The sequence below is a fragment of the Cebidichthys violaceus genome, unplaced genomic scaffold (assembly GCF_023349555.1).
Source record: "Cebidichthys violaceus isolate CVI_PGR_0920_01 unplaced genomic scaffold, fCebVio1.0.p SCAF_14, whole genome shotgun sequence".
NCBI classification, from domain to species: domain Eukaryota; kingdom Metazoa; phylum Chordata; class Actinopteri; order Perciformes; family Stichaeidae; genus Cebidichthys; species Cebidichthys violaceus.
Window position 1 is genome coordinate 8,133,752 of NW_027176307.1, and position 27,047 is coordinate 8,160,798.

General features: G+C 39.9%; 1 protein-coding gene across 1 annotated transcript; it reads right to left on the reverse strand.

The window, feature by feature from the left end:
• Positions 1–14,545: 14,545 nt before the first annotated feature.
• Positions 14,546–16,840, reverse strand: LOC137870794 (coiled-coil domain-containing protein 106-like). The gene is made up of 5 exons (XM_068708241.1): positions 16,749–16,840; positions 16,548–16,613; positions 16,171–16,290; positions 15,854–16,054; positions 14,546–15,301 (listed from the first exon to the last, which is right to left on the reverse strand). Exons 3-5 carry the CDS (start codon positions 16,187–16,189, stop codon positions 14,994–14,996), a joined length of 528 nt encoding a protein of 175 aa, XP_068564342.1. The 5' UTR covers positions 16,190–16,290; positions 16,548–16,613; positions 16,749–16,840; the 3' UTR covers positions 14,546–14,993.
• Between the last annotated feature and the right edge of the window lie 10,207 nt (positions 16,841–27,047).

Below are 27,047 nucleotides of genomic sequence, written 5' to 3' on the forward strand. Positions count from 1 at the left end.
CAAAGCTGTTAACTGCAGCCAACTACCCAGATATCAAGATATATAATAGAGCAGCATGGAATCAGCATAACAGTTCTCAGTCAGGCATGATTTACTAGTCAAAAAGAAATAATATATATATATATATATATATATATATATATATATATATATATATATATATATATATATATATTATTTTATTTTTTTTTATATATAACTTTAATAGCCACATAACCTCAGCTTGGGGCTAACATACAAAACCAATCCTAACTGCTGATTGAATAACTTTCATCATCATTGTGTTCATTCAAATACAAAGAATGAGGAGAATCGCAGGGGAGTTCCGTTTCAACTCTTTTTTTTCTGTGTGTAGTGGGGAACGCTCCTCAGAGAAGGAAGTGTGGGATTGCGAACGCAGCCCTCAGGCTAGGCTCCTCCTCCAATCAGTGCCAGCATTTATAAGGCACCTGTGGTCCTGGCCTAAATCCTTTTGGCCCCTGTCCTGGTGCTGTGGTGGCTCATGGTGAGTTCTAGATAATTTTCCTCCTTGTTGCCGTCTGACTACTTACCCCATGTGTGAGGTGGTAAGTGGTCACAATCTTAACTTGTATTATTATGGTGCGCCCTTTTAATCTCCGTTTATCATTTGTAGGTTCACCTGCTGCTGGTTTGCTTGCCTGTTTTGCTGATTTTTATTGATACCTTTAATAAATATTATGTTAAGTTTATATTTCCCTGGGTGGCGTTGTTGGTTCCCTTTTTTAAATCCCATTTGTAAGTTTTGTTTTCACATTAAACTCAGTCGCACCTGGACGGAACTGGTGGCTCTGTGAGAATCACTTTCTTTGATTTCTCCAGTGCATTCAACACCATCCAACCACTGCTGCTGAGTGAGAAGCTGCGAGTGTTGGTGGTGGACACCATCTCCTGGATCACTGACTACCTCACAGGCAGACCACAGTTTGTCCGACTGGAAAGTGTGCTGTCTGATATGGTACTGGAGCTCCACAGGGAACTGTTCTGTCTCCCTTCCTGTTCACCTTGGAGTGGGCCGGTAGAAATCACCTGCTTCTGAACGTGGCCAAGACCAGAGAGATGGTGGTCGACTTCAGGAGGAAGATGACTGCTCCACAACCGCTGAGAGTTCTGGGAGAGGATGTGGACATGGTGGAGTAAAAGTTCCTGGGTGTCTCCATCGACAACCGACTGAACTGGGAGACAAACATCAACACTGTGTACAAGAAGGGGATGAGTCGACTCTCTTTCTTGAGGAAACCTCAATCCTTCAACGTGTGCAGCAAGATGTTGGAGATGTTCTATCAGTCTGTTGTGGACTGTACTTCTCCATAGTCTGCTGGGGGAGCAGCATTGGAGTCGGAGACACCAACAGACTTAACAAACTGGTTAAGAAGGCCGGCTCCATCATTGGCTGCAAACTGGACACTCTGGTGGTGGAGAGGACACTGAAGAAACTATTATCCATATTGGATAACCCAAACCACCCTCTCCTCCACCTACTGCAGGGACAGCGGAGCACTTTCTCTAACAGACTGATCCAGCTCCGCTGTCACAAGGACAAATGCAGGAAAACTGCCCACTGCAATAAGACTTTACAACAAATCACTTCTGGCCAAATCATTCACTCAACTAAAACACTGTTACTCTGTTGTTGTTAAAGTCTTTGCACTACTGTTTAGCTAGTTAATATAATATTCTATTTCATTGTATATATTACATTTTTGTATCTAATATTTTTACTGTTGTTGTTGTATATATTGTGCATTTGATATTTGTATTTAATATTTTTATTCTGTTATTTTTATTGACCTTTACCATAATTGCTGCTGTTACAAAAATATTCCCGCTTGTGGGATTAATAAATGAACTATCTATTTATAAACAATGGTGACTCTGTGATGTGAAAAAGGTTTGTTGTTGTAATGAACCCACAGATTTTTTTTTTTTTCCTCAACTCTGCATTTCTTTGAGCTCTACAGAGCTTTTTGATATCTTTCTGCTTGTTTTTACAGCCAACATCGTTTTGATTCACTCTCACCGTTCTCATCAGCCTCTAAATCACATTTATCAGGCAGCTGTTTCTGGTGACAATGACTCTAAATACCTACTGTACGCTATACCTGCCAAGAACCAAGTTATTGACTGACTGTTGAACATATTGGATGATTTAGCAGCTAAAGAGCCAGATATTTCATCCAGGAGTGGGTAGAGACCAAAAATGGAGCTATTAAAAAGCTAGCTAGCTAACCAGCTGTTAGATGAGTCAAATTTAGCAACTTTGTCCACACAAAAAATTCTTGACAGATAATTCACCAATCATAGCACTAATCAAACACTGCACAGTAGAGCCGGACTAGGCGGAACACACTTGGAAAAAACAATACTGTATATGAAGTTTGTCTCGCCTAAAAGTGAGCCGATATTTTATCTCTGATAACTGTTAATTCATTAGTGAGAAGAGTGTCACCCAGTAGGCAATAAGAGAACAATCTTAGACTCTAATCCCTCACTTAGCAATAGATCAAAGGCCAATTAACAAGTGGAGAGAAGTAAAACACTGACATTGCATGTTTTTTTCAGGTTAAGACAAAAACTTGAGTTAAACGGCCTTACAGCATGAGTCCCTTGTCAATATCTGGAAAAGAAGCGGTCCAAAGAAGACCAGATGAGAAATTTAAAAAATGTGATCTAATTGAAGATTTAATGTCCTACAAGACCTAATATCATTTGCTAAAGAAACAGATTACTTATTTAGGTTAAATGATCCAGAAACACCTAATGAACAAGTTGGATTTGAGAAGACAGTGCTTTCAAATAGTTCTAACCCTGCTTAACACTTACGACTTGCTGATGGGCTCTAAATTGAGTGTCGGGTCTATTCATCTTGACCGCCCTCCATCATTTCCTGAAAGCTACGAGCCACATTGATTAACTTCAACAATGGCCTTGTGAACACAGCCTGAAAAGTGGAGGGACTGCCTGCGAGCCAGAGTAATTGCATATTCAAAGTAAAGATGCTTTTAAAGAGTGCATTTTCTCTGAATAATAAAACTTCATTCTGAATACTCGCTTGGATGAAAACAAATATAGTTAGTTTAGCTTGAATGGCTCAAGGCAAAGTCAGTGAGTGGCATGATAGTATAAATGACATGAGAGGAGGGATGTACTGTTGATTATTTTTAAAACATTGTCCAAAATTAGTGTTATTAGTTGTTCAATAGTTTGGATGTTGAGTAATATACAGTGCTGTGAAAAAGTATTTGCCCCCTTCCTGGTTTCTTATTTTTTTGCGTATTCGTCACACTTAAATGTTTCAGATCATCAAACAAATTTGAATATTAGACAAAGATAACCTGAGTAAATACAAAATGCAGTTTTCAAATGATGATTTCTTTTATTAAGGGAGAAAAGCTATCCAAACCAACTTGGCCCTATGTGGAAAAAGTAATTGCCCCCCCTTGATAAATCATGAATGAACTGTGATTTTTTTGGAAAGCTGATTTCAATTTCACTAGCCACACCCAGGCCTGATTACTGCCAGACCTGTTGAATCAATAAATCACTTAAATAGAACCTGTCTGACAAAGTGAAGTCGGCTAAAAGATCTCAAAAAGCAACACATCATGCCGCGATGTAAAGAAATTCAAGAACAGATGAGAAACAAAGTAACTGACATGAATCGGTCTGGAAAGACCCCAGAACAACATCTAAAGAACTGCAGGCCTCACTCGCCTCAGTTAAGATCAGTGTTCATGATTCAACAATAAGAAAGAGACTGGGCACAAATAGCACCCATGGGAGAGTTCCAAGGCAAAAGCCACTGCTGACCAAAAAGAACACAAAGGCTCGTCTCACATTTGCCAAAAAACATCTTGATGATCCCCGAGACTTTTGGGCAAATATTCTGTGGACTGACGAGACAAAAGTTGAACTTTTTGGAAGGTGTGCGTCCCATTACATCTGGCGTAAAACTGACACAGCATTTCATAAAAACAACATCATACCAACAGTCACACGTGGTGGTAGTAGTGTGATGGTCTGGGGCTGCTTTGCAGCTTCAGGACCTGGACGACTTGCCATAATTTATGGAACCATGAATTCTGCTCTCTACCAGAACATCCTGAAAGAGAATGTCGAGCCATCAGTTCGTGACCTCAAACTCAAGCGCACTTTGGTTATGCAGAAGGACAATGATCAGAAACACACCAGCAAGTCCACCTCTGAATGCCTCAAAAAAAGCAAAAAGAAGGTTTTGGAGTGGCCTAGTCAAAGTCTGGACTTAAATCTGATTGAGACGCTGTGGCATGACCTTCAACAAGCCGTTTCTGATCCAATGTGGCTGAATTAAAACAATTCTGCAAAGAAGAGTGGGCCAAAATTCATCCACAGCGATGTGAAAGACTCATTGCCAGTTATCGCAAACGCTGGATTGCAATTGTTGCCGCCAAGGGTGACAAACCCAGTTATCAGGTTTAGGGGGCAATTACTTTTTCACATAGGGCCAAGTCGGTTTGGATAGCTTTTCTCCCTTAGTAAATTAAATCATCATTTAAAAACAGCATTTTGTCTTTACTCGGGTTATCTTTGTCTAATATCAAAATTTGTTTGATGATCTGAAACATTTAAGTGTGACAAATATGCAAAAAATAAGAAACCAGGAAGGGGGCAAATACTTTTTCACAGCACTGTATCTCAACAAACCAAGATTTAAAACGGAATTATCTTGTGACAAAATTAACTCATATCAATGGATTTCCATGGATCCTGGTTATATCTGGACCATGGTCTTGCCTTCCTGCCGTGGTTCTGTCATATGCATTGAATGTGTTGTAACTCTGTTATGTTGTTCATTCTGTACACATGATATCTATTGCACGTCTGTCCATCCTGGGAGAGGGATCCTCCTCTGTTGCTCTCCCTAAGGTCTCTTCCTCTTTTCTCCCCGTTAAAGGGGGGGGGGGGGGGTTTCCTGTTCCGATGTGAGGGTCCTAGGACAGAGGATGTCATATGTGTACAAATTGTAAAGCCCTCTGAGGCAAATTTGTGATTTTGGGCTATACAAAAATAAATTGAATTGAAATGGAACCACCAGGATCAGAGGATTGGCTCAATGTGGCGAAAGATATCCACATTTCGGTTTAAAAAATGTTGTTTAACTTGTACAGAGTCTGAAGTAGGGGAAGCTATCTTAGCTGTGTTGCACAGCTTGCACCATCCACTTTTAGTGTTAACCTCGCTGTAGGAGTGAAAACTGTTCCGCAAAAGAGCAATGGTTTGCAGACTGTTGAGAGTCGGAGTGTGTCTAGAATAAACCGTGAACTTACTGTGCCATTAGCGACTGAGCTAAGCTAACTAGATAACGAGTTTACTGAGTAAAATTGTTCGCTCAGAGAGATTTATTTTCCCTTTTCAATAGCTTTCTTATTGAAGGAAAGGGTGAACAAAATGACAGGGGGAAGTAATGCGCCTACGGGTTCTAACTCTGCAGAAGTTTAGAGTATCCGGCCTTCTTGGAGTCGGTGGGAGAGGTCCTGGAAAGGACGCCGCCTGCCAACTCCATAGTTCTCCTGGGAGACTTCAACGCCTATGGTGGCAATGACGGAGAAACCTGGCGGGGAGTGATTGGGAGGAACGGCTTGCCCGATCTGAACCCAAGTGATGTCTCACTATTGGACTTCTGTGCAAGCCCAAACGTGTAGTGAGGGTGAACTGGGAACGTCTGGCTGAGGATCCTGTCTGGGAGGTCTTTAACTCCCACCTCCGGAAGAACTTCATACACATTCCGAGGGAGGTTGCGGACGTGGAATCTGAGTGGACCATGTTCAAAACCTCTATTGTGGACGCGGCTGCGAGGAGTTGTGGTTGGAAGGCCATCGGTGCCTGTCGTGGCGGCAACCCGAGAACCCATTGGTGGACACCAGAGTTGAGGGAAGCCGTCAAGGTGGTTCCCATTTTCAAAAAGGGGGACCGGAGAGTGTGCTAGAAATATCGGGGTATCACACTACTCAGCTTCCCGGGGAAGGCTTATGCCAGGGTGCAGGAATGGAGGCTTCGACCATTTGTCGAACCTCGGATTCAAGAAGAGCAGTGCGGATTCCGTCCTGGCCATGGAACAGTGCACCAGCTCTTTACCCTCGCAAGACTACTGGAAGGGTCCTGGGAGTTTGCCCAACCAGTCGACATGTGCTTTGTGGACTTGGAGGAGGCTTTCTACCGGGTCCCTCAGGGGTTCTTGTGGGGGTGCTGCGGGAGTATAGGGTGCCGGACCTGTTGCAACAGGCCATCCGGTCTCTGTGCGACTGCAGTAGGACCTGTGTCCGTATTCTCAGCAATAAGTCACACGTTCCCGGGGGGTGTTGGCCTCCACCAGGGCTGCCCTTTGTCACCGGTCTTGTTCGTGACTTTTATGGACAGGATATCTAGGCGCAGCCGGGGGATGGAGAACATCAGGTTCGGGGGTCTCGGGATTGCCTCTCTGCTGTTTGCAGATGATGTGGTTGGCCTCCTTGTATCGCGACCTCCATCATTTACTGGGGCAGTTTGCAGCCGAGTTTGAAGCAGCAGGGATGAGAGTTAGCACTTCCAAATCTGAGGCCATGGTACTCTGCCGGAAACCGGTGGATTGCTCCGTCCAGGTGCGGACCGAGTGCCTACCGCAAGCGAAGAAGTTCAAGTATCTCGGGGGCCTTGTTCATGAGTGAGGGTAAGATGGAGCGGGACATCGACAGGCGGTAAACGGCAGTAAAGCAGGCGCTGCACCGGACCATCTTGGTGAAGAGGGAGCTTCGCCTTCCGGCTCAGCTCTCAATTTACCGGTCAGTCTATGTTCAGACCCTCACCTATGGTAAGGAACTCTGGGTTGTGACCGAAAGAACGAGGTTGCGGCTACAAGCGGCCAAAATGAGTTTCCTCCGTAGGGTGGCCAGGCTCAGCCTTAGAGATAGGGTAAGGAGCTCGGACATCAGGAGGGAACTTGGAGTTGAGGCACTACTCCTTTGCGTCGAAAGGAGTCAGCTGAGGGGGTTCGGGCATCTAATCAGGATGCCACCTGAGCGTCTCCCACTGGAGATTTTCCGGGCACGCCCAACTGGTAGGACATCCCGGGGAAGACCCAGAACACGCTGTAGGGATTACATCTCCCAGCTGGCCTGGGAACGCCTTGGGATCCCCCAGAATGAGCTGGTAAATGTTGCGGGGGAGAGGGAAGTCTAGGTTGGCCTGGTGCCACCACAACCTTATCCCGGATAAGCGGAAGAAAATGGATGGATGTATGGTAAATGTAGGCATTTACACAGATTAAAATGTGAATATTACACCAGAAACACAAGCTGCACCATACAAAATAGACCCAGTGCACATGACAATAGGAGAATGGCTGGAATGGCAATGAACTGTCTCCAGCAGACACATCCAGCGGACATTGGGAGTAGCAACCTGGAAGGAATCCTACCACAGCTGTAAACAATGCATGTAAAAAAAAGAGTGCTTACGCTTATTAACCACCTAGATAGGGATGGACATGCATCATGGAACAGGTGAAAAACACTGTAATCCAGTGGGGTCTTTGCGTTACGTCTTAAATACTAGTAAGTAAACAAAAAATATTAAATGGCAATAGATGGATGCATGTTGTTCAATTGTTACTCAAATTGACTCATCTATGGCTAAAAATAACACAAGTCCAACCATAATGGATAGAAGCATCCTGTAATAGCTTATTTGTCAATTAAATTAGCTTTAGCCACATTATCCATTTATTCCACAGAACTGTGGTGGTTGTAAACTATTACATCCTTACTATTTTTGTTCATTTCCATCACTGACCAGTGTTCATTTTCTATATGTTGATATTGACTATGCTGTTTGAGAGACAGTCACAGCCAGTAAAGAGTATATCAGGATAATCACAAGCCATTTAGTTTGACTAATAACCAGTCCCATTGACCTGTCCTTTCTATTATAGAGCTTGGCCCTGCATTAGCCTCTCTGCATCTGCAAACATTAACCTTTGCTAGTATTATTACACATACTAATCCAGTTAGCTGGCTGCCATCGACATCCGCCCTCTAATTTTGCTTCCTGATTTACTCTCACTCTCTCACTCTCTCCACTTCAGCATGCAGGCTGTTGGTTTGGAGCTCAGAAAGTCATCATTTGATAGCCTCTGGGCTGAGCTTATCGACTCTCGGGTCATCCGACAATATTTCTCTCAGTTACCTTTACTCCCTTCATTATTCTATATATCTGGGCAGGTCACACTTACTCTGATGATACATTGACAAGAGACGATCTGACAGAAAAAATAAGTGGCTCTTTAGGGCCAAAACACTTTATGATGTGTTGTGCATTAAGTTTTTCTTTTCAATAAATCTTGTTTCTGTCGGTGAAGTGCAGTAGGCCAGAGGTTTTTGGAGAGTGAGTTCTTAAATCAGAGAGTATTTGCTCTGCTAAGATCTCCTGTGCAAGGCATCAAGTCATATAAACTAAGGTAAACTGAAAACGGAATTCTGCTCAGACACAGAATAACCCATTTTCCTTCACAAAGACAGTGTAGACTTCATTCCGATGGATGTGTAAAGATTGTAACTTAGCCGCTCTAAAAGAAGCAGCAGAAGATGTGCTGCTATTTTCATTAGACAAGAGTTAGTAAATAGGAGCCTAAAAAGTCGTTATGGTGGTGTAAGTGCTCGATGTGATTCAAGGAAAGCAAGTGGCTTACTCACTCACTTAGTCAAGTCTGACCTTATTTCCCATTCAGTGTCCCTTTGCTGCTGAAGTTTAACCCTCCTTTCCACTGCTGAGAGGATTCAGTCCTCTCACTCATTCATCCTGAGATAGAAATCAATGCTGTCTCACAGAGCTGTAATCAATAGCTTGGCTTCCACTACAGAGCCAGAGAGGGCTACAGGGAGCTCGCATTATCTGTAGTTGTGACAGTTCTTCTTCTGTGATGGTTGTACATCTTGATTGGCCAAAACCATTACCAGTAATTTCCCACCCACCCAGGGTGATAAATATATAGATGAGCTTGTTTTGTTCTGAAGGGCTGGTTCTCAGATTTAAAAGCAGCAATTATACACAGTTTAGGAAAAGGGCTGAGTGGAAAAGATAATTTGGGATTATAAGTAAAAACTTACTACATATTGTTAGCCACTCATTGTATAGCCTAATTTCTTGAAGGACCAGTGTGTAGGATGTAGTGGCATCAAGTGGTGAGTTGCAGATTGCATCCCACTGAACACCCCTCCCTTTCCAAGCGTCTTGGAGAACCACGGTGGTTTTAGGGAACTTAAAAACACAAAAGGCTCTCTGTAAAGTCAGTTTTGGATTTGTCCGTTCTGGGCTACAGTGGAAACATGGTGGTGCAACATGGCAGACTCTGTGAAGAGGACTCGCTCCCTATGTAGCTATAACCACTCATTTGAATGTAATGAAAACACAACAAATCTTACTTTGAGGTGATTATAAACTAATAAAAACATAGCAAAGAATATTATATTGCTGTTCTGCCATCAAATCCCCCTAACACTGTTCCTTTAAGTTTACACACGAGCCGCTGTTGCTTACACAATGATTGAAATGCAATTTGGGATTTGACAAAAAAGTATTGCAATATGGAGGTAAACTATAGTAGCTCTTTGGATTAGCCATGCTCCATTGTCTCATCTCTATTTTACTTGAAGTCATCTGGTTTGGACATATGGAAGGTGAAGTGTACATTGAACCTGTTGTTGGTGGACACACAGCATAGTCATTGTTGTTTATTCACCTGTATTGCACACCATTTATCTTTCCTGCTGCTGGCTGAGTGTCTTTTGCTAGCCCAGCAGTCCTGCGTGAGTAACACAGACATAATGGAAACAAGAAGAGATACAAAATACAGGCTCCTCAGTGCTTTTCACGTCACAGCAGGGGACATGCAGAAAAGCCTTTTCAATGTGTCTGTCTGTCTGTCTGTCTGTTCGTGAGCATGCATATGCCCATATGTCTTTTTTGACAAACAAGGTCTGCTGTTTCACTTCAATCCACAAGTGGCTCAAGACTTCATTTCTTTAACCAATGAGGACGTATAGAATGCATGTATATGGTTACGGTTTGTAACTACTGCTCACTATACCTCACCATATTAGAGAAGGACATCTTTAATGTTGTCTCTGTGAAATGACACATTGAGTCTCACTCTGCACTGCACTTATTTAGGATGCTGTCAAACATCACCTGAAATTACTTCATCAGAGAGACGCCACATGTCTCTCTGTCTGATACTTCCTTGTGTGTTTTAATTTGTGATTGAATAAACTGTATTTTAAGATTGCATGTATAAATCAGTGAAGTGAAGAAAACCGCAAGCAAGTGTTTGTTTCAAATACGTGTGCACCATAAAACTAATGCCTTGCTCCATAGCTGTTTAGTTGACATGGCCTCTACTATTCTGATAATAAAAAGACGATGCAGGCTGCCATTTTTCTCTAGCTAGAAATGTTAATTTAGCTCTATTCTCCACACTAGATATGGCTCTTGTGTTTGGCCTTCATATTCCTAAATTTAAACAATGAAACTTTAATAATTAGTCTGGAGAAATGTATTTGAATAATCTTATAGAAACAAAAGAAATGAATAAAGAAATGAACTCCTTAAAAAAGTCAGACATGTAAAGTTTTACAAGCAAATGTAGAATGATTTCTGCAGAATGATGTCTTATGTCTTTTCAAAATGAACAGCATTCATATTTTAATTATTTCTCTTTTTCACCAGTCTATAACAGACCTGGGAATGTTATCTAAGTGAAACACACTCTGTACAATGATGTAACAGAGAACAAGAGACCGTCTTTTGTAAAGAATTGAAATTTCCACCTGTTCCCTAGATATTTAAAATATTGCATTCTTCATATATTCCTAGATGTTTCAAGTAACAGCATACATATGTGGGTGTTTTTAATGAAAGATCAAAGAAACAGAGGAGGAGGGCCACAAAAGAAGCTGTCAAACTCATAACTTTGCCTCTACAGTACATAGAGCCAGTTAATTAACCACCTCAGCAGCAGCACGTTGTTCTGAATTAATCTGTCCTCAGTATTGTGAAAAAAGCGTGTTAGTTTATTTACATCTTTTCTCTTTCAATCTGTCTCTCTTCGTTTCTTCATCAGCGTGTAACTCTCACTCGCTGTTCTTTTTTCCCACCGTTGCATGGAATCCTTGCTCATCCACCCAATTTAAACTGATTCCTCTGCCATCATCTTGTCACCTCGAGTCTCATCTGACAGCTTTATGTGAGTTAGCCTACAAGTTTTAGTGGCACAGTAAATAAAATCCAAGCTATGTTTTGCCATTGGCTGCTTGCATTTGTTTCTGTGCAGATGTAAAATTGATCTGACTTTTGATTGTTTAGAAAGAACATCATTTTTAGAAGTGGAAGAAAGTAAACAGCTTGCAGAGTTTGTTTTCATACAACGAAATAATTTGCCCAACGATTTATAGTGTTAGTTTATTTGTATAACAGTACTAAGAAGCTGCAGCCGTGCTAGCAGCTCTGTGAGGCTCTGCTGAGGCAAAATCACCTCTATTAATATACAAGAATCAACAAGAATGAAATTGTGTGTACAGTGAAAAACAAATCATGGGACTCTCCCAATTAATGGAATGGTGAGGTTTATGTCCTGAACACCAGTCTTGACTGTTTCAACTTTTGTCTCAGAGAAATCCATCACTTTGGGACAGTGGACAGGTCTAAACCAAGCGGCAGCCTCCGCTGCTGAGAACGTTGAAGTGCCGAAAACTGCAGTTCATTAAATGGCCACTTGAGCCTGGCTCCAAAAGCGAGTCAATCGCCGTAGACCACCACGTTAAAATGCCCAACTTCATAGCCAAAGTAATATTACGTATCTCACCAGTTAGGCGTGGTCACTTTGAGATACAGTTGGGTACCATCACGGGTCGCTCGCCGCTAGCTGTCTGCTCTGCTGTTACCTGGGCCCGCCTCATTTTTGGTTTAGCCAAGAGTTGGGCTGATGAAACCATCAACAGGTATTTTATCATAAAACCAAGTTTTGAACAAACTGATTTTGACCTAATGATGGCGCCGAATGACAAGTCAGGGGATCAGCAAAGTCATTGGGATTCATCCTCTGAGAACCATGCATGTTGGGACCAAAGTGGTTGAATGAAGAAAATTCCTTGTGGTGAATTTATATGCCAGATATCATAACACAACAACAGAATGAAAAGGATAAGAGATTTGTGTGACCTCACTTTCCCTCTCCTCTGTTCTCCCCTCAAACACCACTTCCACCCGTTCCTCTACCAGCACAGTTCTCCAACAAGAAGAATGTCCACTCTGCAGTTATGTGAGCTGATATGTCCGCGCAACGGTTTTTATAGGTCCAATAATGCTTTGGCTTAATAAGTGTAATCTGTCCGCTAGCCCAAAGGTTAAAGTCCGGCAATATATCAGTGTCCCACCACTATATTGCTGATCTGTAATTGCCTTGCTGGTGGCTTAATTGTTGAGGTGTACGTGGAGATCATTTGGAAATGATCCATCACTTACTACTGTAATAATGAGTTTCCAATGGTTGGCTGGGCTGAAGCAGCCTCCCTCGCTCCCCACAGAGGGAGTTGTTGAACCACAGCGCTGCACTGTGTGGTGAGGCGCAGCAGAGTGGAATCGTAAGACTGAGACTGTGTGTGTGTGCGTGTGTGTGTGTGAAGGGGATTGTAGGTTGGGTTTGTTTGAGTGTGTGTGTGTGTGTAAGTGTTCGAGTGTGTTTGTGTGTGTGAGCATTACTCACTGCACCACTCTTAATCAAACCATTTCTATCCCCTTACGTCCTCCAATTTGTAAGTACAAACCTGCATTGCATAGAAATTAGGGCACAACCCGTTCTTAATCTATGACGCTGCATCACTTTATCTCACTATGAGAAGAGGTTGAACTCCCTCTATTCTCGCTCCACTTTCTGCCTCTTTCTGCTGTGAACTGTCAAATAAAGCCTAAGTGCCACCGTCTAAAAAGAGGGACAGCCACTTTAAGCATCCTGCATTCAGGATGCAGCTTAAGATCATTTCTGTCGATGCTGGCCCAAACTGACACTTACCCAGTGGACACACACGGCACTCCAGTTTGCAATTTTCATGTTTTAAAATGTCAACATGCAGTTGATTATGCAATCTGCTTTGCCATTAAAGAAGCATCGCCAAAGAATTGAATGCACTTGGAGAGCAAAGGTCACAAGGTGCTGTTTTTGAAAGCCATTCATTAGCATAACAATTTCTGTAATGGAACAAGCCTGCTGTCGCCACATGGCGCCGCAAACGACGCAGTAGGTAATTTGGGCGGTTTGAGCTGAACTTGAAAATTCTGTAATGCCGATTGATGAGTGGGAAAGAAAAACACTCTTTTCTCCTGCTGGAACTTCATAACGTGACAGTTATTGATGGATGGGATGTCAGGGGGGAAAATGACAAGAAAAGCTGAGGGGCGGTTCATGGTAGTTGCTGCTGTCATTGTGAAATATCACTGCGAGACTGCATCTCCAAAAAGCTCTGTATGTGAGCATTTACAATATTAAGTGAGAAAGTTGTCTAGTGTCTGACAGAAGGATTTTACATTAGCTGGATGCTCCCTGCAGCAGAGAGCCAGGCTGTGGTGAAAGCTGCACTGTAATGAGATATGTTGTTTGGTGTTGTCTACAGTGATGTATGATAATCACCCCATGTTTTGTTATGCAGAGTCAGAAATGTTACTTTGGTGATATTTCCTTCCACTGTCCCAACTGCAAAAATACATAATGAATCACCTGTTTTATTTCATTAAGCAATGCACAGTATCTGCTGCCTTCACTGTAAATAAAGTGCCAAGAGGCAATAGCAGTAAAAGGGCATATTTTCCTATCAATGTTTTTACCTTGACGGTAACACTTTATTTTAAGGTACATCTATTCACCATTAATTAGTTGCTTATTAACATGCAAATTAGTAACATATTGGCTCTTAATTAGTCATTATTAAGTACTTATTAATGCCTTATTCTGCATGGCCTTATTATACAACCAGTAAGCCATTAACTAAGAGTCTTCCCTCAATAACCTCAGAATTATTGCTTATTAGTACTAAGTAAGGAAGTTGTTGTATATGAATTACGATCTCAATATGTTTTGCTTAGTATGGACTTTATAAGGTGGTAGTACCCCAAGAATAGTTATTCTCCCTTAATACCACTTAATGAATATGGTCTGTTCTTACATAACAAAACACAAAACTACAAATGTTAATAGTGTCCAAATAACTCTAAATTAAGTCTTTGTTACTTAGAATATGTTCCCCATACTAAAGTGACATCTTGATCATTACTAATTCACTAATAATTGAACACTTATTAACCAACACATGCTCCCTAATCTAAAGTTGCCTCCTTTTCACAATTAGTTAATATATTATAGCCCATAACTACTGCAATAAACAAGTGATGGGTTACACCTTTGAAAAAATGGATCTATCTATAGGTTCCCTCTCATTCAGTGGTAGAATAACAAAGACAGCACAAGTACAAATACCTCATTTATTAAACCACTGGTTCAGGTTTTCCCAAGGCTGACAACAAATACTGCTCGAACAGGTAATGGGGTCTTCCTGAAATTTCAAACACTGACAACTGTATCAGTGTATGTAAATATGTCATACAATATGATATCAAATGTATAAGCAGGTCATACTGTATGATAATACAGGTACCCTATTGTTGAAAAACACTGCACAATATAAAGTACAAAAATACAAAAAATTTAAATCTAAAAAATATAAAACCTGCACAGCTCAACATGACTTGTCAAAGGTTAGAACAAATGTACTGAACTGTACAAACATTGCACTTCCACAGCCTAAACTTGCTCTATAATTACTGCATCAGGTGATTTATTCCCCTGTGCACAAATATTTCACTTTTCTAATACAATATAACAGAATTTTAACTGAACAAAGAAGCTCACTTAAGTCTTAATATTTCATCAACAAGGGGAGGAGTTGACATTTGGCCTTCATGTCCTCTATAATGCTCTTCTTCTCAGGGGTTATGTGCGTTGCACACCTCTTAGCAAAGGACTGCAGGGTCTCAGTTGCAGGATCATACTTCAGGGTGTTGAAGGTTACAGGATCCACAATGTTGAGCTCTGCAATTGCAGCAGTCATCTTGATGGTTCCCCGGTCCACACCATTTATTCTGAAGGCTTCAGTCATGGTATGGACTTTGCTTAAGCTTTTCAAGACTTTTTTATATCTGCTGATAACCTCAGCTGGCCCTTTCACTGAAAAATATATAAAACAAAAACAAAGAACACGAAAAATGAGCACAAACCACGGCTTAAGGTCAGCTGAAATTGCTCAAACTGGTCACTTCTCTTTTGATAAAAGTATGAAGCATATTCTAGTAATTGAAGAATCTGCTCATCTCCTGATATGATTCCACGCACAATATGTGGTTCAGAATTCAATACAAAAATGATACTCTGTAAGATCTGTTTAGTTGGTAAGTCTTATGGTTCCGAATTATGTTTAATTCTGAGAGACAAATCTTTCTAGCAATACATTTAATGATGGATAATAATTAGTGTGAATGCTGCAAAATAAAATGGAGCTTTATTTTTGATGAAAGCCAAATTTTTTACTTTAGACATTTAATTTTTATTTATCATCAGATTCCTAGTATATTCAGAATCTAGAACTGAAGATCTGTATTTTTGCCTCATAATTACTTCAGGACATATTTATAACAGCTCTTCCAACGCTTTTATTAATACTTATTTTTCATGACCACTTGGTGCTAACAGGGCAGGTGGTTCAAGTTATGCCATTCTTACCTCTTACATGAGCTTTTCCAGGCACAGCCACAGTTGCAGATGCAGGTGTCTGTGTCCGACGTTTCTTCCTTCTTTGGATGAGAACATCACAGTCCGAGGACTCACTGATGTCTGGAGAAGATGGGGGAATGACGTCATCTTCATCCATGTTGCCATCATCATCCTCGTCGTCGTCCTCCAAAGTAAATACTTTAGGTTGAGCTTTGATCAAATAGAGGATAGATGAGACAAAGATCAGATTGTTATAAAAATATATCACACCGTTCATTACAATTACATTATATTTTGCAGATACAAGTTGCTCCCAAATCACTCACATGATCTCTTCTTTCCCATGATTTGCTCACGCAAGAAATTGCGCTCTTGCTCAAGATCCTTTATTATTTTTTCTTGCCATTGGATCCTGGCTTCCAGGAACTCCACTTTGGAAATTTATCCTTAAAAACAAGAGAGCAGGATACAAAAAAGATTATGATTTGACAGTATTAAATGAGTGAGACAGAGAGAGAATGACATGCATGCAACAAAGGTAGTGGACCAGATATGGTGTGTGCCTTAATTTGATTTGTAAGCACACACATGTATACTGACAAAATCTGCCAACAACTTTAATCTCAGGTGGAAAAAACCACGCAAGAAATGAAACTCATTTTAGACAACAAAGATACACTGCTAGAAAATGAGAAATCATTACCTGATCCAATGCTGCTTATGCTGCTGCAACTTGGAGCAGAGCCTTTATCTCCTTTATCTTCAGGACCTACAGTATGGCATAGGTACAACAAAATGTATACATATAACATATGAATAGATGACTTTAAACGTTTAAACACATTTGGACAAGATAACTATTTAAGAATTACAGTTCCTTGAAAGTTAACAAAGAAAAATTTACCATCCAGATCATTTTTGGTCACCTCTGTCATCGAGTCATCTTTAGGGACTTTTAGGGACATTTTCTTCTTTGCCTTAGGCTGTAAAAATATAAATAAATTAATGTAACTTAATAATAATCTACACAAGATTCAAAAGCTCTTGTTCAATGACTGCATAGTGCATAACTTATTTTTCATTATAAAATGTGGTTCATACCAGAGATGGGACCAACTCACACATGTGCAAGTCTCAAGTAAGTCCCAAGTCATTTTTCTTTGGGCACGTCAAGTCCTGCATAGGTCAAGTCAAGTCCAAGTCAAGTCACCTTATTATTGCAATTTCACCCGCAGAATCTAATCTAAATAAAGTGTAGACAATATATTAGAATAGAAGAGAAGAGAAAATCTATTCTATTCTATCATGACAACACCATTCTCAGTCTGTACTCATACCAAGTAGTTTTAGATAATAATTTGATATTTTATATTCAATCCCCCCCTCTCCAGCGGTCCTTTCAAAATAAATGCATAAAAAGTCCGGGGAAAAAAAAAAAAAAAAACACCGACTGAGCTGGTGCCTTGCCGGTGAGAAGTTATTTTTTGTCAAGTCAAGTCAAAAGTCATCAAAATAGCGACTCGAGTCCCCATCTCTGGTTCATACTAAGTTAAAGCATTACGCACCTGCACTCAGCTAGCTTAACATTACATTAGCTAATTAGCCTCGACACTGCAGATAAACGGGAGGGTTTACTATTCTTTAACTATGTAAACGGCCCGGGGACGAGTGTTATGATGTGCTTACAAAACTCAGGGGGACTTTCAATTAACAGGCTAGCGCTTAACTTACCATTTTTGTACACGAATTTCCCTCTTCACTCTCCTAGCGGTGAACGAAACGGCAAATAGCCACCTCTCACCTTCTCCGGATCTTTGACGTGACTGGTGGCTCCCTTTGGATGATTGGATGAGGATGTCACATGACGGCAGAGTAACAGTCAATGATTGGATGAGAGCAACACATCGGAGGAGCACGGCTACGGATTGGTAGATTCTTATGTCAGTCATTACTCTACAAAGTGGGTCACTTTGCGCCTTTTTTGAAGCAGGACTGCGAGGTTGAAACCCATTTCATATATAATAGGAAAAAAAAAAAATCGACATGGTATGAGATAAAAAAAAAAATGAAATTATCAGAAGAAGATGTTGGGTTACGAGTTTTTGAGTCGAATACATTTTAGACAGTGCCCCAAAGAAAACTACAAATTCACCAGATGGTTAATGAGAGAAGGCCTACTTCGAAAATGGATGAAATGCCCCTCTTGCTCTCATGTTATGAAGTTGAAACGGACCTACGACAAAAAGGAGGCAGCATGGTGAGTAGAACAACTAGACGTGTGCCTTATTTATTAATTTTCTGTGTGTAAGCAAAGGGGAGTGTGCAGCATGCAGCCATCCAAGATCTGCTAGAATTCAGTGCCAAATCCTATATTTTACGACAATGTTTTTAATACAGGAGCTATGAGTGGTGTACACACAAAATATATATAAGTCACATCTACAAAGTCACAATACAAATCACACACAGCTGCAAATTTTTAAGTAAGCTACTGTTTATTTGGTAGAGATAGGGGTGCTCATGTTTCCACAAAGTTCTACATGTGTACAACATCTGAAATGAAAAATGCCTTTTTTTTTTTCTTTTTTTTTTTTTACAGTTTTAGATCACGTTCCTGGTCATATTGTTCACCTATTTATTATTATTCAATCAGCTTGACTTTAAACTTGTACATGCACAGGGATTAATTGATTGATATCACCCTTTTCATGCTGTGGCACAGTGACAAGTAGAGTAGAGTAGACACAGCTAAATTTACTCAAATGTCTAACCCGATTTAAGGTGTAACAGTTGTAGATATTACTTGTCATGTAGGCCTAGAAATGGGACTGTTCTGTTGTGCTTTGAGATTGCATGGGGGGAGGGAATCACAAGGGCTACTAAGAGTACAAGTGCACCTTGTCCAATCCCAATCTTAGCTGTTTCAACACCTATACGTAAATATCTATGTCCCCCTCTTCATCTTCATTTATGTTACATTTTTTATTTAGTGAAATCAGTACAGTATCATGGGTTTTTATTTTTATAAATTAACCTTTGGATTTAATCATCAGGATTTGCCGAGATTCCTGTCACAAAGGGAAAACGGTATCAAGGTCCATCCGAAGTGGCTCCATATTTGAGAAATCGCACCTTCGACTGCATACGTGGATGCATTACATCTACAGGTGCGTGGTTTTACATTGTATAATAACAAAAGCCATCAAAGACAAACTCTAACTCGGACCATAATGTTTTCTTTCAATGTTCTCACTATACTGTTGGTTGGGATGGGTCCTATAAGAGCCAATGCTTACGAGACATGAGTTTATACAGTATATAGGAAGAATTCTGAATATCAGTCGAATTTATCAAGTATGTGTAATTGTATAAGTGCTGGGTTGCGAAGAGTCCAATGTAGTACAAAGGTCTTGTGGATTTTTAGGTTTTAGGTGGTTCCTGGAAATTGTCTCAAAAGAACTTAACTTTTTTAAACAGACACTTCACTGTGCTAATTTACTCAGTATCCATTTTTAGTTTTTTTCTTTAAACTCTTCAAAGATACAGCAGATTTAATTTGTTTTGGGGTTTTATTCCATTCCTCCCCTCATATAGGGAATGTTCTTCACCCTACTTTGCTTTTTGAGATTTGTTGTTTCAGGTTAAATACACTCTTATATTCAGGCTATGAGTATCTGCTGTGTCTGCAAATGGGACTGCAAATGAGAAATTATGGTTATAATCAGGGTGCGATTTGCCGGTGGGGATGGTGGGGATTTCCCCCCCTCTGGTTTACACGTCCTACCCTCTGCTGAATTATTTTTATCCTCGGTGGGGACAAAATTTATCCCCCCCACCCAAAGTATTTCACTTTTTACATCGTAATTATTAACAACCAAAATACAAAGGGTCCGTGTTCATTTTGATTGTGCTGTGATTTTGATCTACCGGGAGCGAGTCAGAGGCGTTGCGCTCGCAGGAAGCAGTTTTATTTTGAAAACCAACCGGATTTGCTTGCGTTTCACAAGTCCAACTTCCTGTCTGCGTCATCCACGCCAAAACAAAAGCTTAAATCAAATGGAGAAAAAAATTAAAAGAATCCAGAGCAGCATATCGTCACATTTTACAGGACCACAACAAAAAATTCAGAGAGAAAAATATAACAGAAGATGAAACAAGATCTGACATTGCTGATCGGATGGTGGACAGCAGCATCTCCCTGGCTGAGGAGAGCTCCCAGGCCGCGGGATCACTTGCTAATCCCTCGCCCCCCGAAACTATGGTTGGGGGCTGCATTGAGCCGGGTCGCTTCGCTAAATGGCGAGAGGGTGAAGTGAGTCATCAGAGCAGACTGTTTTCATAGTCTGACCTATAGTCTACCCGATTAACCATTTAAAAACAAAAACAAAAACATCTTGACAGCACATTGTGGTAGTTCATGTTTTCTGTTGAACTGATATCGGGAAAGAATTAAAATTTTATTTTTATTTGGCAAATTTAAAAACAATATTTTGAGAAAATATTTCTGCAAATGCAGTGGTTACGTTCACGTTCAAAATAGGCCTACCACCTACGTTATGTAGCCTAAGTGTAAGGTTTATCTACACAAGAATCAACAGTTTTCATGTTTTCACACTGTTGTGTGGTAATTTTTCTGAATAAAATGTTTCTCAAAATTATCCCCCCCTCTGGTTTTTTCACAAATCGCACCCTGGTTATAATTATGGTTATAAAAAGACTAATGACAACTTAAGAAATTGGTTTTAACCACCCACTTCTAAATTGTGTCATTGAAATATTTATCTGGTTGATCTATTACAGATTTGCCCAAGGCCTTCGACTGAGGCAAGTGGACATGCTGCAGGAAGGAATTACTCGGAGTTCTGCAACTCTGAGTAAACTTGCAGACAAGCTGCGGAGAGTTTGCAAATCAGGAATGAAAAGAATGAGAAGAGGAGGCAAGCAGACGGTTGGACAAAGAGCAGAGCTTGTTATGATAGATGAAAGCAAATTTGGCCATAAAAGAAAGGTACAGAGACAATATACAATATAAACCTGTTTTTGCCTGAGGTGCTTGGAGGTGTATCTCCTGTATCTCGAGAAGTAACTACTGCATTATGGAATAAGATACATTGTAGTTCATTGATGCAATCGAGGGGAATGTCGGTTTTAAGAAACTACATTATTCCTACACCCCAGAACAGTTCAATATTTGTAAACATGCACCACTACTCCAAAGCTAAAGAGAACTTTTGAATTTTTGACTTATGATTTATTCTCTCCCATTTCCCACCATTATTGCAGAATCATTGTCCTCATTTTTAAGTATTTTAAGTCTTGTGAATTTCAGTACAACAGAGGACGGGCAAGCAACAGGAGTTCCTGGGTGTTCGGAATGCTAGGGATTAAGGATGACATTCTTAAGATTGTGATCCCATTCTTAAGATTGTGCATCACCATTCAGCCAGGCATCTCTTGCCTCTAATAAAGAAGCACGTTCGTCGTGGAAGCTCCGTCATTTCAGATGGGTGGAGATCTTACCGCCGTCTTCAGGATGAAGGTTACAATCACCTGACTGTCAACCATCAAGATTTTTTTGTTGACCCTGTTACAGGTGCACATACACAAAACCTGGAGAGATTTTGGGGTATTTGCAAGTCAACTATCTGGAGACAAAGAGGGAACCGCACACAAAAACTGTTGAGGGATCACTTAGATGTAATTGAGTGGACTTATTGGCGTGGAAACCATCACAATAACGGAACACTTGGAATGCTTTTGCATGACATTAGGAAAAAATATCCAGTATGAAACCTGTCTGAAATGTAGATAAAGATATCAAGTTGATATTTATACTACCACTCAAAAGTTTTGACACACTAAATGTACTGTTACCTCTGAGAAAAGGCTATTATCATGGACATGAAGGCCAAATGCCAACTCCTTCCCTTGTTAAAGTATTAAAATTCAAGTGAGCTTCTTTGTTCAGTTCAAATTCTGTTATATTGTATTAGAAAAGTGAAATATTTGTGCACAGGGGAATAAATCACCTGATGCAGTAATTATAGAGCAAGTTTAGGCTGTGGAAGTGCAATGTTTGTACAGTTCAGTACATTTGTTCTAACCTTTGACAAGTCATGTTGAGCTGTGCAGGTTTTATATTTTTTAGATTTAAATTTTTTGTATTTTTGTACTTTATATTGTGCAGTGTTTTTCAACAATAGAGTACCTGTATTATCATACAGTATGACCTGCTTATACATTTGATATCATATTGTATGACATATTTACATACACTGATACAGTTGTCAGTGTTTGAAATTTCAGGAAGACCCCATTACCTGTTCGAGCAGTATTTGTTGTCAGCCTTGGGAAAACCTGAACCAGTGGTTTAATAAATGAGGTATTTGTACTTGTGCTGTCTTTGTTATTCTACCACTGAATGAGAGGGAACCTATAGATAGATCCATTTTTTCAAAGGTGTAACCCATCACTTGTTTATTGCAGTAGTTATGGGCTATAATATATTAACTAATTGTGAAAAGGAGGCAACTTTAGATTAGGGAGCATGTGTTGGTTAATAAGTGTTCAACTATTAGTGAATTAGTAATGATCAAGATGTCACTTTAGTATGGGGAACATATTCTAAGTAACAAAGACTTAATTTAGAGTTATTTGGACACTATTAACATTTGTAGTTTTGTGTTTTGTTATGTAAGAACAGACCATATTCATTAAGTGGTATTAAGGGAGAATAACTATTCTTGGGGTACTACCACCTTATAAAGTCCATACTAAGCAAAACATATTGAGATCGTAATTCATATACAACAACTTCCTTACTTAGTACTAATAAGCAATAATTCTGAGGTTATTGAGGGAAGACTCTTAGTTAATGGCTTACTGGTTGTATAATAAGGCCATGCAGAATAAGGCATTAATAAGTACTTAATAATGACTAATTAAGAGCCAATATGTTACTAATTTGCATGTTAATAAGCAACTAATTAATGGTGAATAGATGTACCTTAAAATAAAGTGTTACCCCGTGTGGAGGCACTACATATGCCCTTAATTCCTTATAGAGAACCTTTAAAAAAATAAAACAATAATTGTATTATTTATTTGTATGTTAAACATATTAAATGATTAATAACCCCACATGTAACCCAGTAAATTTGGCTCTGTAAGATTATTTTCTTTCCAATATTATTTTTTGTTTGCTAAACAATGCGTCTGTCAGAGCAATGTCACACAGATTTGTTTCTTTTTGGCTCGGTCAGACAAACAACAATTCATTATTGGAGAGGAAAAATAAGCTCCTGGTCTCTAGGCAGAGCTTGAGACAACACGTATGTGAAATGAAAGCGGTGATTGGAGGACCTGTGCATCAGGAGTTAATCCCTGGCAGTGCTGTGGCTAGGTTTTGAGATTCCTTGGAAAGGCCCATATTTTGTATCGTACTTTGCGAAGGAGCCAACCTTGAACTTGATCACCTCCTCCTAAGATTACTTATTGCACCGAGGAGCAGAACACCCACTCCTTCATTACCATCACTTCACCAGTGTGGTAGGACCGGTAAAGTTAACATCGTTGTATTTGACTATTTGACAAACCTAAGGGAACTTCGGAACTGAAACTGACCTGATACTGCCCAAATTAGCTCAACTTACAACAACAAAAGAACATAGATGAACTTAAATGGACCAAGGAACATTTCCCATTGCAAGTGAAATGTGTTCAGTAACCAGCGTCATGGGATTTATGTGTTGATTATGTGTTCAAACTGTGAAGCACTATTAAACATTTGTTGTATTTAATGCCTTGCTGGAAGTATGGTTAAATGTTACTAGAACGCTGGTTTAGAGGAAACTTTTATATTTTCAGTTTTCAATATATTTTAATTTATTATGTATTCTACATATTTACTGTTCCTAAATATATATTGAGCTGTCTGCGAAGCTTATGTCATTTAAACTTGTATTAAACAATTCAAAATAAAGGGTATATACTTTATAGAATGAAATACACTATATAATAGAATTTCCTATATTCTTTTAATTTCATGTACAGTCTATACATTTTTATGTCACTTTATGATGTGTTAGTTGGTGGAAATAAAAATAATACCAGTACAGGTTGTTAAACCCCTCCCCCCTCAAATAAAACCTGTTCACCCTTTTACAATTCATCTTTATTTGGCCCACTGTGTAATTTTCGACACCACAGTTACGCTCTGGTCAAGCCACTCATCCCTCTGTACAATTTAACTGTCTCATTTCTCCGCTGAAAAACTGTAGCTATCACACGAGTGATTTATATCTCCTCGTGTGTGTTTTTCCCTCTCCATCCTCCGACTTTTCTGGCAGGCTGAAATTGCTTTATTATTCCCCCAGAGTCTGTCAAATCCCCCAGCAGCTACAAACTCATCACCTATCACTGGCTCTTTGTCTGAGAGGAAATAAAGTGTTGAGATTTCCTGGGTGACAGATTTGTGTAATCGTCCTTCGTCCAGTCTTGGGAAACAACTCGGTGGACGCAGGAGGAGAACAGAGGAGAAAAGGCAGGAGAGGGAAGGGCGATGAGAGATGGTGGCAGCTCAGTCTGCCTTTTAAAGTGAAAATTGAGTTTCTTTGAAGTGGAGCTCCTCAGGTAGTGAGGGTCCAAGACCTTTCCTTATGAAACCTGAAAAGGAGAAAGTCACCCTTTCCGGTCCTTGCCACAATCCAGTGTCTTATCATGAACCAAGTGACAAAAAAGACAGAAGCATTCACAGTGATGGCTCCCTCAGCAATTCTGGGTGATCTCCAGCATCACCAGCATTCTCTCCATCTCCAGCATTCTTCCCTTATAACTTATCCTGAATGTGTCGGACAGAGACGGAGAGACACACTGCTTTCAGTCTTTAGGCTAATATAAGCTGATCGCCTGCCGCTTGGTTTATGTTAGGTTCAAGTGACACCATTTTAGTCTATAGTGGAGCAGGATTGGGTCCTAAAACCTGGAAATGAATCAACCTTTCCGAACTTCTAGGTCTCTCGTCTCAAAGTCAATGTGCTTTTTTGAATGTGTTAGTGGTTAGATGCCTGAAATCAGATCTGTGGTGTACACAAGCTGAAGAAAATGTAACGTTTAGTTCTACGACATGAAAATACACTAAATACCCCTCTGGTTGATTGAGAAGCTTTTAAGTGTCAAAAGGCGGTTGCTGTTTTTGAGACTACAAAACATCATCACAGCCACTCGACCGTGGTGGAGTTTGTTTATGGCCTGACGTTAGCTTTTTATTTCTGCTGATTGCATTCACAACTTGAGAAACTCTCTTCTTCAATTTCTAAAAATTGCAATTTTGCAAATGCTATATGCAGAAACCATTTTTACACTTTTTTCTACGGATTTAACAAGCATGATACATGTAGGCAGATTTTTTAAAAGGACCAACCTAGCTGGTTACCCCAGCTTCCAGTCTTTATGCTAAGCTAGGCTAATAGTCTCCTTTCTCTTGCTTCATATTTAGCATACAGGCATGAGAGTGGTGTTAATTTTTTCAGTTAACTATTGGCAAAAAAGCATATATCAAACTATAACTTTAACGGGTCGCTTTCCACACATTTCCATAATTACCACTAGTAATGTCCAGATTTTCGGATATCCTTGACTGAGATTTCTGACATCAAGCCCAATACAGTGGTGTGATTTTGTCATTTAATGGTGTACAGAGCTTCAAAAGTAAAAAAGTATTTCCACTGAGAAAATACTGTTTGTAATTTGTGAACTGACCCTTTAATCTCTTTATAGGTATGTAATGCAACACAGGCTATCAAGTGAGCCATTAATTACAGACCTCACTGAAAATGAACCGACAAGTCTTAAATTGCGGCAGTGCTCACCATTGACCCCGGTGATGAATGCAGTTGTTCTCTGAAATGTTTCATAGCTAGAGGTTAAACTCTGCACTCTTTCATTAATGGTTTCAGAAAACTGGGACACTTTGAATGGCTGTAATCAACCTGTCATTTATTTTGCACCCTGCCAGGCAAAACTATTGTCCATAAAAATCACATCACGAGGGAAACATGGGAGAACAGAACTTTGTCTGACTGATGACAGACGAAGAGCATGAACATTTCAGCCACGGTCAACTTTTTCTCAGCTTGTCGACGGTTCACATATCGGCCGATTCTCAGTGGGCACTCAGGCTGTAGGAAATAAAGAGTGTGGTTCAAAAAGACATTACAGAGAAACTCAAGGGCCAATGCATGCATTCTCACAGTAGAGAAAGTGTGCAGCCTTTAGCCAACAAGAAATAAATCAAAATGTCAAGGATCCCCTTTAAAATCACATCCTGGGGTATTTAAAGGTACAAGGCATCCAGTGGAAACAAATCCTTGTAAGCAAATTGGGGGATTGGCATTGATTCCCTCCCAAAGCTCAGAGATATTATCCATGCTTAAAAACGTAAGCGTTTCTCACCTCCTCACTCATAAAAGCCTGTCTGCTCTCCTCTGGATACAGAAAAACATGTGTTCCTTCTGCAGACCTATCAGTGTATCTACAGTCAGAAGATCAGTCACTGTCAATGGTGATCACAGCGCTGGAACAAACACTAATTCATTATCAATAATGTTTCTAGTTTTGGTTCTAGAGAAGCCAATGTGCAGCAAATAAAAGTTCTGCTTTCACAAAATAAACTCTTCTTACCCAGAGGAGTAGATAAAGTAAACTTGAAGACATTATTCCTGCCTTGTGATTATTGTTCTTGTCATGTATTTTTTTTTCTATTTTTCTTGTTTGAATGATATTTTATTTTCATTCATTGTGCTTTGTCATACACCATCTGTCCCTCATTTATATAGCAAACTATTGTATATTGTTTTTAATTGTTCACCTTATCACGCATCACTTTGTGTAGACTGATAATGTACAATGACACAATCCCTGTAGTTAAATCTTCAGTAAAGAAAATCTAAAGCCAGATCAGAGGTGCCCCAAACATGAATCTAAACATGAAGCCTACAAATTGCAAAAAGATGTCTCATTATCATATAATATGAGGTTAATCAGTCAAAACAAAAACTCCAATACCAAAAAGGGACTGTAAGCCAATTACAACCCACCGAGTTAAATTCATTCCAAAGAAAATAATTTGTGCAAAAATGAAGATGGATGGCAATCAGCAAGGCTACACACACACACCTACACACACACACATATACACACACAC

What these genes read in the sequence shown, in the direction of transcription:
- LOC137870794 (XM_068708241.1), bottom strand. An exon ending in TGGAAAAGCTCATGTAAGAG is followed by an intron (nt 15,302 to 15,853) that starts GTAAGAATGGCA and finishes TATATTTTTCAG; the next exon opens with TGAAAGGGCCAGCTGAGGTT.